Source organism: Solanum verrucosum, unplaced genomic scaffold (assembly GCF_900185275.1).
Source record: "Solanum verrucosum unplaced genomic scaffold, falcon-dt-bn FXZP01000280.1, whole genome shotgun sequence".
NCBI lineage: Eukaryota > Viridiplantae > Streptophyta > Magnoliopsida > Solanales > Solanaceae > Solanum > Solanum verrucosum.
In genome coordinates, this window is record NW_026019982.1 from 1389167 (window position 1) to 1404534 (window position 15368).

General features: G+C 37.2%; 2 protein-coding genes across 10 annotated transcripts; both read right to left on the reverse strand.

The window, feature by feature from the left end:
* Positions 1–401: 401 nt before the first annotated feature.
* Positions 402–9732, reverse strand: LOC125817615 (clathrin light chain 1-like). Of its 8 annotated transcripts, none has more exons than XM_049497167.1 (4): positions 3677–4155; positions 1316–1469; positions 938–1237; positions 402–874 (listed from the first exon to the last, which is right to left on the reverse strand). In XM_049497167.1, exons 1-4 carry the CDS (start codon positions 4117–4119, stop codon positions 524–526), a joined length of 1248 nt encoding a protein of 415 aa, XP_049353124.1. In that variant the 5' UTR covers positions 4120–4155; the 3' UTR covers positions 402–523. The 8 variants fall into 8 exon arrangements, with proteins under 8 accessions (XP_049353124.1, XP_049353126.1, XP_049353127.1 ...); XM_049497169.1 differs by having other exon boundaries at positions 402–868; positions 932–1237; XM_049497170.1 differs by lacking the exons at positions 938–1237; positions 1316–1469; positions 3677–4155 and adding exons at positions 6448–6747; positions 6826–6979; positions 9187–9732 and having other exon boundaries at positions 403–874.
* Positions 9733–11609: 1877 nt separating this feature from the next.
* LOC125817618 (clathrin light chain 1-like) lies at positions 11610–15237 on the reverse strand. Of its 2 annotated transcripts, none has more exons than XM_049497174.1 (4): positions 14697–15237; positions 12336–12489; positions 11958–12257; positions 11610–11894 (listed from the first exon to the last, which is right to left on the reverse strand). In XM_049497174.1, exons 1-4 carry the CDS (start codon positions 15137–15139, stop codon positions 11610–11612), a joined length of 1182 nt encoding a protein of 393 aa, XP_049353131.1. In that variant the 5' UTR covers positions 15140–15237. The 2 variants fall into 2 exon arrangements, with proteins under 2 accessions (XP_049353131.1, XP_049353132.1); XM_049497175.1 differs by having other exon boundaries at positions 11610–11888; positions 11952–12257.
* Between the last annotated feature and the right edge of the window lie 131 nt (positions 15238–15368).

Here is a 15368-nt window from a genome sequence, read left to right on the forward strand (position 1 = left end):
ACCTAGTATCTATAATATATACTAGTTTATCAAACCATAATCTCTTTGGCCTTATATTTAGAATAAAATTATCAATGGAGAAATAGCTTTGCACACACTTCAAACAACAAAATTACAGTCCAAAGCAATTTTGCAGTGTCTATTTTTCCTTTTCTCTGTTATTTTATAACTCAAATATATCAATTACTACAGACCTACACCAGGAATTTATGCACATCATAAAAACAAAAAGCTTCGAAGCACACGGATAGCAAGCTGAAATTCCTGCTATAATAGCTGCTTTCAATTGTATAATGGAAAATGAAACAACAAATTCATCGTGTGACTAAGTAAAAAGAAGCCTAAACACATCAGGAAGAAAGCCCCTGACTGCAGATCATATGTCCTCAAAAGTCCAGTTGCTCTTATATGTTACTAGAAAGAGAGCAACAAGGTATAAAGAATGAATAAATGATAATGACTCTAGAAAAACATAATTAAGAACTAATTAAGCTAGAAGAGAAAATGCAGTATTGGAACTAACTTATGCAGTTGAGGTAGAATCACTTTCTGCAACTTTTCCGTCTGCGACTGTAGTTGGTGTATCCACCTTTGATTCTTTTGGAGTACCAACACTGGCAGCAGCTGGAGATCCTTGTTGTGCAGCCTCTGCATCCTTGACTGATGAAATATCGTTGTCAATAGCAGCAGCTGGAGATCCTTGTTGTGCGGCATTTTCCTCGTTCTTGGCATCATTAGCTGCTTTTCCTTTGGGACTTTTCTCATTTTTGGCATCCTTAGACGCCTTTGGTGTTGCGATTTTCTCATTTTTGCCATCCTTAGCCTCCTTTGGTGTGGAAATCTTTTCATTTTTGGCATCCTTTCCTTCCTTCGTTTCCTTGGTGTCCTTTCCGTCCTTGGCATCCTTGCCTTCCTTTCCGTCCTTGGCAACCTTACCATCCTTGGCATCCTTGCCTTCCTTTCCATCCTTACCATCCTTGTCTTTCTCAGGAGGAGGTAGCATATGTGGGGGAGGGTTCTGCTTCAGCTTGAGAAAAAGTTGGCGCATTCTAGACAGGTCAGTGGGTTTCCCAGGCTTTGGGCCCTGGATGACTGAAACTGAAGGCTTCTTCTCCTCCTCCTTCTTGCCTCGCCTCTTCTCAATATTAGGGACCTCACGGGGTATAATCTCTGCAATTGCTTTAAAGTATTGTTTGTGAGCTTCTTTGTGAAATTTCTCTTGGTTGGCCAGGTATAACTGCACAAAAGCACATGGATGGTCATATCCTATCAATTACTATTTTCACATAAAAGAGGTTTGAGTGCAAGCAGTTACTTTCTCCCTTTCTCGGTTATTAGCTTTTGTCGATTCACAATTGAGTGTCCGTTTTTCATAAAATGCTCGTATATACTCCTCAGCTTCAGCAATAATCTGATTCCTCATTTCCTTTTCCTTCTTCTCCTTCTCCTCAAGATAAATGGCATTTTGGCTGCAGAAAATAGACAGGAGACACTATTAGATAGCAAACATGCTCGATCTTCGCAAGCATTATATGCATGTTAAAGCATTGGGCGCGAGTATGCATCTGATGGTGTATATCAAGTAAAATAGTGTAATATGTTAATAAACTTTATAAGAAACTGAATTTGATCAGAACCTCCTTAAGGTTCCAAATGCAGTACCTCGCTAAATATCTCAACTATGTAAGTAACTGCAGAAATTTTAACCAATTAACATCATGTGGTGTGCTAGCTGTAGAAGTAAGTTAAACATCACTATTTTCTGTAGAAAATGATAATTTCATTCATAACCTGTTGAAAATCTCACTGGAAAAAAAAGAGGTTAATTTCCTACAGTTCTATCGATTGTGTTCAAAATATGTACATATTATCCTAGAAAGGACATTTAGGAAACAAAACAATTCAATCACAATCATTGACGACAATAATAGCATTAACTAAGAAAGCAGACTGTTGTCATCTGCCCCCTCCCTCCCCTCCCCCCAATCACAATCATTGACGACATTAGTAAGACATTAACCAAGAAAGCAGACTTGTTCACACACTGAATCGCCAAAAAAGAAAAAAGGAACAATGAGAAAATCAGAGCTGAACACAGGGAGCTAGATATTTAAATTTCTCAGAAGGTCATACATGATTAAAGTTAGTCTTCTGCTCTAGTAAACCAACATCACTTTCATACCCTCCTCTTTCATGAACTGTTAGAAGTCTTATTGCAATAATTGGCTTCTTGCATACAATGACTGATCCAAGATGCCCCAGAGACATGCAAAACTCTAGCTACAAATTAGTAGTATGACATTAGTTTGGTCTAGTAAGATATTAGCTCTACTTGACATCTTGGAAATTTTTAGCAGCAAGTTTTAAAGCTGTTGCTACTTATTTTGTTTTTGTATCGTGCAGTGTAGAAACTCAATTATGGTAATCATTGCAGATACCATCCAGCAAGTCTCAGAATGATTCTGTGTTTTAACCTCTGAACTGAAAGGAGTTGGCACAAATCGAATTACTCTTGATGCCTCCTTTCTAATTTATCTCTAGGACACCATTGCTTGAATCTAAGATGAGTTTTATTCACGAAACAACACATTCTGCAGTCTAAATTTTGAAATGACAAAGTCAAATAACTGCCAGTGTAATTTTTTCTCTTATATCCAATAAAATAACACAATCATCATTTCAAGTTGTTATCTTGGTATAAATCAGCAGACCATTGCTCTAGTGTTTGAGATTTTGAATGAAGCCTTTAAATCCATGAAGATGCAGAACAAGCTTAATTATTGATCGCAATCTATCGCACTGTGAGTAGCATTAATTACCTAGTCTAGTTCCTCTGAACTCATAAAATCAAATAAATCCTCATCGTTACGCATCTTCAAGGATGATATAGCTCCTAAACGAATAATAGATGCATGCTCACTATATTGTATCAGAATAAAATACAAAGTGTGGCCACCATATTTTTTTTGTGTAATGCACTAGCAAACTTGAACTAGTGGTGATCCTGGCGCATATCAACAGTGAGAGAAGATGCAGTTGCATTATCCAAATTCTACATGTTAGGATATTCCAGAGTAAGTGCAGCTAATGAAAATGGGACTTTGTACACTGTGTGCTTTTACGACACTTAGAATGTTGGGTTTCTAACGACCCGACAGCACCTTCTAGGAAAATCAGGTGCATAGCTGCGGGTGGAGCTTTTGTTCTAAATACATATATTCAAAGGATTTATGTTACTTACACGGATAGTGTTATGATTTTTTTACTCCATCAATGTAATTTAACCTGTTATATTAGGTTGTTTACCATTTTATCTAGGATAACAATCAATGTTAATAAATAGACTTACCTATATTACCTTTTACATTATCATTTTAAGGAACTTAATTAAACACTTCTCAATATACATACCCTCCAAGTCCTTGACCACTCAAATACTGGATCCGCCACTTTCCGTGCATTGTAACATAAAGTATGAGTACATTTGACTCTTGATTCATTAATTCCACTAAGAGCTAAGGTCATATATTTGCCATACAAGTACTCAACAAAAGCCAGATTAAGGCAATTAACGTCAAGCACAAATCTAAAAAACAAATTGAAAAAAGCTCAAACATAATTCAGCATAAATGAAGCCAAAAGAAACACAATTAAGCATACACATTGTAAAACTTACCGACGCCATTCTCGAAAAGCAGCACCTTCCTCACGCATCTCGGTAGGATCAGGAAGCAACGGTCCATCAGTACCGGATGAAAAAAGGCCATCCGTATCAGCTCCGAGATCATATGTCTTAGATTGCACATCAGATCCTTGATTACCCTCCAATGTCTCATGAAAAGGTGAACCTTGATACTCGCGATTAGGAGATGGAGCAAATCCACTATTCTCCGGCGACTGCATGTTATCATGATAGTAATGCGGCTGTTCACCTGCAGAAAAATCATCTATATCAGACGGCATCGGCGGAGGAACATCGCCGCCGTCATCGGCGGAGGTAACATCGAACTCATAACGATGGGAATGGTCGAATCCGTCGTAGTTGTGATCGTCGAAAGGACTTGCCGTCGACGGGATCTCTTCCGTACCGTCGGCGTAGGTTTGTTCGAAATTCTCCATATTTGTTGCGTAGTGTTTGAAAAGGTCCCCAGTGAAAATGTGGTTGTATTTGGATATGCAAATGAAAAATGCATGTTGCTAACGAACAGAGCGGTCGCACTGTGGAAAAAGTCTTTTTTTTCTGTCCACTTGTAGCTCTGCCAAATTTATTTTTGAGCCAAAAATATATAACATTATATTCATTAAAATAATATAATACAAATATAATACGATATATTAAAAAAAAAAAAAAAAGCTATTTACTTTACACAATCTAATAGGTTGTGAAAAAAGCTATTTACTGTTTGCTAGTAGTATAGTGAGGATTGATTATACATTGGGTTTGTACAACGAGTGGATTAAATTGAATTTGTACAAACTAAAATTCATTTGGTTAATAAATAATATGTTCAAAAGTTTTTTGTTCAACTTGGCATAAATTTTTATTTCTTTGTTCATTTTTCTATAATCCCTTTTGAGAATTTGGCATATAGTAAGACAAGTCCTTTGAAGCAGCACCACAAATTACCTAATTCATTCGGCATAAGCTAGATAACTTTTGTCTCACTCGGCATAAATTTTAACCAAGGAGCATTATAAGGCTCCATAGCTGTGATGTGAAACTAGATCCACTAAGAGGCGATTTATATCCTCTCTATGCCTCTTGCTTAGGCTGCACCATCCTGTAGCAATTTCCCTCCTCCTTGGTTGTATGTTTTCATGGAGGAGAAGCTTAAACCATGAAAGAAACTTTTAGATTAGTCATCAATAATTGTTGCTCTGTTGGGTAGTGAATTGTCAGCTTTTTGATGGTCTTTATTCCTTTATATATACTATGGAATACCCTTGAATTCAGAATAATTGATTAATTCTCATGCTGGTGATGCTGAACTTCGCATAATAGTTGATCGAATCTTGGCACACTATGGTGAAGATCTACTTTTGTATGCAATGCTCTTATTTCAACATGCTTGCAACTCCTATTTATCATCTTTGTATTGTTGTTCTTGTCAGTAAAATAAACAGCTCTTAATGTTTCCATTTCTCCGATGGTCTTGCTTTAGTCAGACCTCTCCATCCACCCTTATCTTCTCTTTTACAAAACTAGGTACATTATAATATCCATTGGACATTTTATTCCTTCCTTTTTTCTTTTTTTCTTTTCAAGGGTTAAAGGTGATGAGAAGAGATTATTGACTATTTTTTTCCTGCAAGTTCTTAAATTTCTTGCCACTTAGTTGCAACTGCTCATTAATCAGTTAGAGTTTTTAACCTAACAACAATTATTAGCGATTAACAACTTATAACAGTCATCCCAACAGACTGAGGATGCTTTATCCCAGAGAATGGAGGCATTGAAATAGTCTTTGGCTGAGACTTTTGCAGGGTCTCTTGGACCTTCAGGTTCCTCTGGGAATGTTGCAAATTATATGGGTCAAATATCCATGGCAACGGGGAAGCTTGGAACTCTTGAGGGTTTCATACGACATGTGCTTAATCAGTCTTTCACATTTGTGTCTATTCCTTTGAAGTTATATATTTGCTTTGTCTAAAGTGCTTCCTAAAGCCTGCAGATTCATCATTGACATGTCAAACTTGTGCATCTTTCTGTTGGTTAGCCTTTTCCATAGTTATCTCCTTAGAAAAGAAATTGAGAGATGCATCCGGAGAAGGAAAATGAGAAGTAATGAACATCATAAAAACAAAAAGCTTCGAAGCACACGGATAGCAAGCTGAAATTCCTGCTATAATAGCTGCTTTCAATTGTATAATGGAAAATGAAACAACAAATTCATCGTGTGACTAAGTAAAAAGAAGCCTAAACACATCAGGAAGAAAGCCCCTGACTGCAGATCATATGTCCTCAAAAGTCCAGTTGCTCTTATTTGTTACTAGAAAGAGAGCAACAAGGTATAAAGAATGAATAAATGATAATGACTCTAGAAAAACATAATTAAGAACTAATTAAGCTAGAAGAGAAAATGCAGTATTGGAACTAACTTATGCAGTTGAGGTAGAATAACTTTCTGCAACATTTCCGTCTGCGACTGTAGTTGGTGTATCCACCATTGATTCTTTTGGAGTACCAACACTGGCAGCAGCTGGAGATCCTTGTTGTGCGGCATTTTCCTCGTTCTTGGCATCATTAGCTGCTTTTCCTTTGGGACTTTTCTCATTTTTGGCATCCTTAGACGCCTTTGGTGTTGCGATTTTCTCATTTTTGCCATCCTTAGCCTCCTTTGGTGTGGAAATCTTTTCATTTTTGGCATCCTTTCCTTCCTTCGTTTCCTTGGTGTCCTTTCCGTCCTTGGCATCCTTGCCTTCCTTTCCGTCCTTGGCAACCTTACCATCCTTGGCATCCTTGCCTTCCTTTCCATCCTTACCATCCTTGTCTTTCTCAGGAGGAGGTAGCATATGTGGGGGAGGGTTCTGCTTCAGCTTGAGAAAAAGTTGGCGCATTCTAGACAGGTCAGTGGGTTTCCCAGGCTTTGGGCCCTGGATGACTGAAACTGAAGGCTTCTTCTCCTCCTCCTTCTTGCCTCGCCTCTTCTCAATATTAGGGACCTCACGGGGTATAATCTCTGCAATTGCTTTAAAGTATTGTTTGTGAGCTTCTTTGTGAAATTTCTCTTGGTTGGCCAGGTATAACTGCACAAAAGCACATGGATGGTCATATCCTATCAATTACTATTTTCACATAAAAGAGGTTTGAGTGCAAGCAGTTACTTTCTCCCTTTCTCGGTTATTAGCTTTTGTCGATTCACAATTGAGTGTCCGTTTTTCATAAAATGCTCGTATATACTCCTCAGCTTCAGCAATAATCTGATTCCTCATTTCCTTTTCCTTCTTCTCCTTCTCCTCAAGATAAATGGCATTTTGGCTGCAGAAAATAGACAGGAGACACTATTAGATAGCAAACATGCTCGATCTTCGCAAGCATTATATGCATGTTAAAGCATTGGGCGCGAGTATGCATCTGATGGTGTATATCAAGTAAAATAGTGTAATATGTTAATAAACTTTATAAGAAACTGAATTTGATCAGAACCTCCTTAAGGTTCCAAATGCAGTACCTCGCTAAATATCTCAACTATGTAAGTAACTGCAGAAATTTTAACCAATTAACATCATGTGGTGTGCTAGCTGTAGAAGTAAGTTAAACATCACTATTTTCTGTAGAAAATGATAATTTCATTCATAACCTGTTGAAAATCTCACTGGAAAAAAAAGAGGTTAATTTCCTACAGTTCTATCGATTGTGTTCAAAATATGTACATATTATCCTAGAAAGGACATTTAGGAAACAAAACAATTCAATCACAATCATTGACGACAATAATAGCATTAACTAAGAAAGCAGACTGTTGTCATCTGCCCCCTCCCTCCCCTCCCCCCAATCACAATCATTGACGACATTAGTAAGACATTAACCAAGAAAGCAGACTTGTTCACACACTGAATCGCCAAAAAAGAAAAAAGGAACAATGAGAAAATCAGAGCTGAACACAGGGAGCTAGATATTTAAATTTCTCAGAAGGTCATACATGATTAAAGTTAGTCTTCTGCTCTAGTAAACCAACATCACTTTCATACCCTCCTCTTTCATGAACTGTTAGAAGTCTTATTGCAATAATTGGCTTCTTGCATACAATGACTGATCCAAGATGCCCCAGAGACATGCAAAACTCTAGCTACAAATTAGTAGTATGACATTAGTTTGGTCTAGTAAGATATTAGCTCTACTTGACATCTTGGAAATTTTTAGCAGCAAGTTTTAAAGCTGTTGCTACTTATTTTGTTTTTGTATCGTGCAGTGTAGAAACTCAATTATGGTAATCATTGCAGATACCATCCAGCAAGTCTCAGAATGATTCTGTGTTTTAACCTCTGAACTGAAAGGAGTTGGCACAAATCGAATTACTCTTGATGCCTCCTTTCTAATTTATCTCTAGGACACCATTGCTTGAATCTAAGATGAGTTTTATTCACGAAACAACACATTCTGCAGTCTAAATTTCGAAATGACAAAGTCAAATAACTGCCAGTGTAATTTTTTCTCTTATATCCAATAAAATAACACAATCATCATTTCAAGTTGTTATCTTGGTATAAATCAGCAGACCATTGCTCTAGTGTTTGAGATTTTGAATGAAGCCTTTAAATCCATGAAGATGCAGAACAAGCTTAATTATTGATCGCAATCTATCGCACTGTGAGTAGCATTAATTACCTAGTCTAGTTCCTCTGAACTCATAAAATCAAATAAATCCTCATCGTTACGCATCTTCAAGGATGATATAGCTCCTAAACGAATAATAGATGCATGCTCACTATATTGTATCAGAATAAAATACAAAGTGTGGCCACCATATTTTTTTTGTGTAATGCACTAGCAAACTTGAACTAGTGGTGATCCTGGCGCATATCAACAGTGAGAGAAGATGCAGTTGCATTATCCAAATTCTACATGTTAGGATATTCCAGAGTAAGTGCAGCTAATGAAAATGGGACTTTGTACACTGTGTGCTTTTACGACACTTAGAATGTTGGGTTTCTAACGACCCGACAGCACCTTCTAGGAAAATCAGGTGCATAGCTGCGGGTGGAGCTTTTGTTCTAAATACATATATTCAAAGGATTTATGTTACTTACACGGATAGTGTTATGATTTTTTTACTCCATCAATGTAATTTAACCTGTTATATTAGGTTGTTTACCATTTTATCTAGGATAACAATCAATGTTAATAAATAGACTTACCTATATTACCTTTTACATTATCATTTTAAGGAACTTAATTAAACACTTCTCAATATACATACCCTCCAAGTCCTTGACCACTCAAATACTGGATCCGCCACTTTCCGTGCATTGTAACATAAAGTATGAGTACATTTGACTCTTGATTCATTAATTCCACTAAGAGCTAAGGTCATATATTTGCCATACAAGTACTCAACAAAAGCCAGATTAAGGCAATTAACGTCAAGCACAAATCTAAAAAACAAATTGAAAAAAGCTCAAACATAATTCAGCATAAATGAAGCCAAAAGAAACACAATTAAGCATACACATTGTAAAACTTACCGACGCCATTCTCGAAAAGCAGCACCTTCCTCACGCATCTCGGTAGGATCAGGAAGCAACGGTCCATCAGTACCGGATGAAAAAAGGCCATCCGTATCAGCTCCGAGATCATATGTCTTAGATTGCACATCAGATCCTTGATTACCCTCCAATGTCTCATGAAAAGGTGAACCTTGATACTCGCGATTAGGAGATGGAGCAAATCCACTATTCTCCGGCGACTGCATGTTATCATGATAGTAATGCGGCTGTTCACCTGCAGAAAAATCATCTATATCAGACGGCATCGGCGGAGGAACATCGCCGCCGTCATCGGCGGAGGTAACATCGAACTCATAACGATGGGAATGGTCGAATCCGTCGTAGTTGTGATCGTCGAAAGGACTTGCCGTCGACGGGATCTCTTCCGTACCGTCGGCGTAGGTTTGTTCGAAATTCTCCATATTTGTTGCGAAGTGTTTGAAAAGGTCCCCAGTGAAAATGTGGTTGTATTTGGATATGCAAATGAAAAATGCATGTTGCTAACGAACAGAGCGGTCGCACTGTGGAAAAAGTCTTTTTTTTCTGTCCACTTGTAGCTCTGCCAAATTTATTTTTGAGCCAAAAATATATAACATTATATTCATTAAAATAATATAATACAAATATAATACGATATATTAAAAAAAAAAAAAAAAAGCTATTTACTTTACACAATCTAATAGGTTGTGAAAAAAGCTATTTACTTTTTGCTAGTAGTATAGTGAGGATTGATTATACATTGGGTTTGTACAACGAGTGGATTAAATTGAATTTGTACAAACTAAAATTCATTTGGTTAATAAATAATATGTTCAAAAGTTTTTTGTTCAACTTGGCATAAATTTTTATTTCTTTGTTCATTTTTCTATAATCCCTTTTGAGAATTTGGCATATAGTAAGACAAGTCCTTTGAAGCAGCACCACAAATTACCTAATTCATTCGGCATAAGCTAGATAACTTTTGTCTCACTCGGCATAAATTTTAACCAAGGAGCATTATAAGGCTCCATAGCTGTGATGTGAAACTAGATCCACTAAGAGGCGATTTATATCCTCTCTATGCCTCTTGCTTAGGCTGCACCATCCTGTAGCAATTTCCCTCCTCCTTGGTTGTATGTTTTCATGGAGGAGAAACTTAAACCATGAAAGAAACTTTTAGATTAGTCATCAATAATTGTTGCTCTGTTGGGTAGTGAATTGTCAGCTTTTTGATGGTCTTTATTCCTTTATATATACTATGGAATACCCTTGAATTCAGAATAATTGATTAATTCTCATGCTGGTGATGCTGAACTTCGCATAATAGTTGATCGAATCTTGGCACACTATGGTGAAGATCTACTTTTGTATGCAATGCTCTTATTTCAACATGCTTGCAACTCCTATTTATCATCTTTGTATTGTTGTTCTTGTCAGTAAAATAAACAGCTCTTAATGTTTCCATTTCTCCGATGGTCTTGCTTTAGTCAGACCTCTCCATCCACCCTTATCTTCTCTTTTACAAAACTAGGTACATTATAATATCCATTGGACATTTTATTCCTTCCTTTTTTCTTTTTTTCTTTTCAAGGGTTAAAGGTGATGAGAAGAGATTATTGACTATTTTTTTCCTGCAAGTTCTTAAATTTCTTGCCACTTAGTTGCAACTGCTCATTAATCAGTTAGAGTTTTTAACCTAACAACAATTATTAGCGATTAACAACTTATAACAGTCATCCCAACAGACTGAGGATGCTTTATCCCAGAGAATGGAGGCATTGAAATAGTCTTTGGCTGAGACTTTTGCAGGGTCTCTTGGACCTTCAGGTTCCTCTGGGAATGTTGCAAATTATATGGGTCAAATATCCATGGCAACGGGGAAGCTTGGAACTCTTGAGGGTTTCATACGACATGTGCTTAATCAGTCTTTCACATTTGTGTCTATTCCTTTGAAGTTATATATTTGCTTTGTCTAAAGTGCTTCCTAAAGCCTGCAGATTCATCATTGACATGTCAAACTTGTGCATCTTTCTGTTGGTTAGCCTTTTCCATAGTTATCTCCTTAGAAAAGAAATTGAGAGATGCATCCGGAGAAGGAAAATGAGAAGTAATGAACATCATAAAAACAAAAAGCTTCGAAGCACACGGATAGCAAGCTGAAATTCCTGCTATAATAGCTGCTTTCAATTGTATAATGGAAAATGAAACAACAAATTCATCGTGTGACTAAGTAAAAAGAAGCCTAAACACATCAGGAAGAAAGCCCCTGACTGCAGATCATATGTCCTCAAAAGTCCAGTTGCTCTTATTTGTTACTAGAAGAGAGCAACAAGGTATAAAGAATGAATAAATGATAATGACTCTAGAAAAACATAATTAAGAACTAATTAAGCTAGAAGAGAAAATGCAGTATTGGAACTAACTTATGCAGTTGAGGTAGAATAACTTTCTGCAACATTTCCGTCTGCGACTGTAGTTGGTGTATCCACCATTGATTCTTTTGGAGTACCAACACTGGCAGCAGCTGGAGATCCTTGTTGTGCGGCATTTTCCTCGTTCTTGGCATCATTAGCTGCTTTTCCTTTGGGACTTTTCTCATTTTTGGCATCCTTAGACGCCTTTGGTGTTGCGATTTTCTCATTTTTGCCATCCTTAGCCTCCTTTGGTGTGGAAATCTTTTCATTTTTGGCATCCTTTCCTTCCTTCGTTTCCTTGGTGTCCTTTCCGTCCTTGGCATCCTTGCCTTCCTTTCCGTCCTTGGCAACCTTACCATCCTTGGCATCCTTGCCTTCCTTTCCATCCTTACCATCCTTGTCTTTCTCAGGAGGAGGTAGCATATGTGGGGGAGGGTTCTGCTTCAGCTTGAGAAAAAGTTGGCGCATTCTAGACAGGTCAGTGGGTTTCCCAGGCTTTGGGCCCTGGATGACTGAAACTGAAGGCTTCTTCTCCTCCTCCTTCTTGCCTCGCCTCTTCTCAATATTAGGGACCTCACGGGGTATAATCTCTGCAATTGCTTTAAAGTATTGTTTGTGAGCTTCTTTGTGAAATTTCTCTTGGTTGGCCAGGTATAACTGCACAAAAGCACATGGATGGTCATATCCTATCAATTACTATTTTCACATAAAAGAGGTTTGAGTGCAAGCAGTTACTTTCTCCCTTTCTCGGTTATTAGCTTTTGTCGATTCACAATTGAGTGTCCGTTTTTCATAAAATGCTCGTATATACTCCTCAGCTTCAGCAATAATCTGATTCCTCATTTCCTTTTCCTTCTTCTCCTTCTCCTCAAGATAAATGGCATTTTGGCTGCAGAAAATAGACAGGAGACACTATTAGATAGCAAACATGCTCGATCTTCGCAAGCATTATATGCATGTTAAAGCATTGGGCGCGAGTATGCATCTGATGGTGTATATCAAGTAAAATAGTGTAATATGTTAATAAACTTTATAAGAAACTGAATTTGATCAGAACCTCCTTAAGGTTCCAAATGCAGTACCTCGCTAAATATCTCAACTATGTAAGTAACTGCAGAAATTTTAACCAATTAACATCATGTGGTGTGCTAGCTGTAGAAGTAAGTTAAACATCACTATTTTCTGTAGAAAATGATAATTTCATTCATAACCTGTTGAAAATCTCACTGGAAAAAAAAGAGGTTAATTTCCTACAGTTCTATCGATTGTGTTCAAAATATGTACATATTATCCTAGAAAGGACATTTAGGAAACAAAACAATTCAATCACAATCATTGACGACAATAATAGCATTAACTAAGAAAGCAGACTGTTGTCATCTGCCCCCTCCCTCCCCTCCCCCCAATCACAATCATTGACGACATTAGTAAGACATTAACCAAGAAAGCAGACTTGTTCACACACTGAATCGCCAAAAAAGAAAAAAGGAACAATGAGAAAATCAGAGCTGAACACAGGGAGCTAGATATTTAAATTTCTCAGAAGGTCATACATGATTAAAGTTAGTCTTCTGCTCTAGTAAACCAACATCACTTTCATACCCTCCTCTTTCATGAACTGTTAGAAGTCTTATTGCAATAATTGGCTTCTTGCATACAATGACTGATCCAAGATGCCCCAGAGACATGCAAAACTCTAGCTACAAATTAGTAGTATGACATTAGTTTGGTCTAGTAAGATATTAGCTCTACTTGACATCTTGGAAATTTTTAGCAGCAAGTTTTAAAGCTGTTGCTACTTATTTTGTTTTTGTATCGTGCAGTGTAGAAACTCAATTATGGTAATCATTGCAGATACCATCCAGCAAGTCTCAGAATGATTCTGTGTTTTAACCTCTGAACTGAAAGGAGTTGGCACAAATCGAATTACTCTTGATGCCTCCTTTCTAATTTATCTCTAGGACACCATTGCTTGAATCTAAGATGAGTTTTATTCACGAAACAACACATTCTGCAGTCTAAATTTCGAAATGACAAAGTCAAATAACTGCCAGTGTAATTTTTTCTCTTATATCCAATAAAATAACACAATCATCATTTCAAGTTGTTATCTTGGTATAAATCAGCAGACCATTGCTCTAGTGTTTGAGATTTTGAATGAAGCCTTTAAATCCATGAAGATGCAGAACAAGCTTAATTATTGATCGCAATCTATCGCACTGTGAGTAGCATTAATTACCTAGTCTAGTTCCTCTGAACTCATAAAATCAAATAAATCCTCATCGTTACGCATCTTCAAGGATGATATAGCTCCTAAACGAATAATAGATGCATGCTCACTATATTGTATCAGAATAAAATACAAAGTGTGGCCACCATATTTTTTTTGTGTAATGCACTAGCAAACTTGAACTAGTGGTGATCCTGGCGCATATCAACAGTGAGAGAAGATGCAGTTGCATTATCCAAATTCTACATGTTAGGATATTCCAGAGTAAGTGCAGCTAATGAAAATGGGACTTTGTACACTGTGTGCTTTTACGACACTTAGAATGTTGGGTTTCTAACGACCCGACAGCACCTTCTAGGAAAATCAGGTGCATAGCTGCGGGTGGAGCTTTTGTTCTAAATACATATATTCAAAGGATTTATGTTACTTACACGGATAGTGTTATGATTTTTTTACTCCATCAATGTAATTTAACCTGTTATATTAGGTTGTTTACCATTTTATCTAGGATAACAATCAATGTTAATAAATAGACTTACCTATATTACCTTTTACATTATCATTTTAAGGAACTTAATTAAACACTTCTCAATATACATACCCTCCAAGTCCTTGACCACTCAAATACTGGATCCGCCACTTTCCGTGCATTGTAACATAAAGTATGAGTACATTTGACTCTTGATTCATTAATTCCACTAAGAGCTAAGGTCATATATTTGCCATACAAGTACTCAACAAAAGCCAGATTAAGGCAATTAACGTCAAGCACAAATCTAAAAAACAAATTGAAAAAAGCTCAAACATAATTCAGCATAAATGAAGCCAAAAGAAACACAATTAAGCATACACATTGTAAAACTTACCGACGCCATTCTCGAAAAGCAGCACCTTCCTCACGCATCTCGGTAGGATCAGGAAGCAACGGTCCATCAGTACCGGATGAAAAAAGGCCATCCGTATCAGCTCCGAGATCATATGTCTTAGATTGCACATCAGATCCTTGATTACCCTCCAATGTCTCATGAAAAGGTGAACCTTGATACTCGCGATTAGGAGATGGAGCAAATCCACTATTCTCCGGCGACTGCATGTTATCATGATAGTAATGCGGCTGTTCACCTGCAGAAAAATCATCTATATCAGACGGCATCGGCGGAGGAACATCGCCGCCGTCATCGGCGGAGGTAACATCGAACTCATAACGATGGGAATGGTCGAATCCGTCGTAGTTGTGATCGTCGAAAGGACTTGCCGTCGACGGGATCTCTTCCGTACCGTCGGCGTAGGTTTGTTCGAAATTCTCCATATTTGTTGCGAAGTGTTTGAAAAGGTCCCCAGTGAAAATGTGGTTGTATTTGGATATGCAAATGAAAAATGCATGTTGCTAACGAACAGAGCGGTCGCACTGTGGAAAAGTCTTTTTTTTCTGTCCACTTGTAGCTCTGCCAAATTTATTTTTGAGCCAAAAATATATAACATTATATTCATTAAAATAATATAATACAAATATAATACGATATATTAAAAAAAAAAAA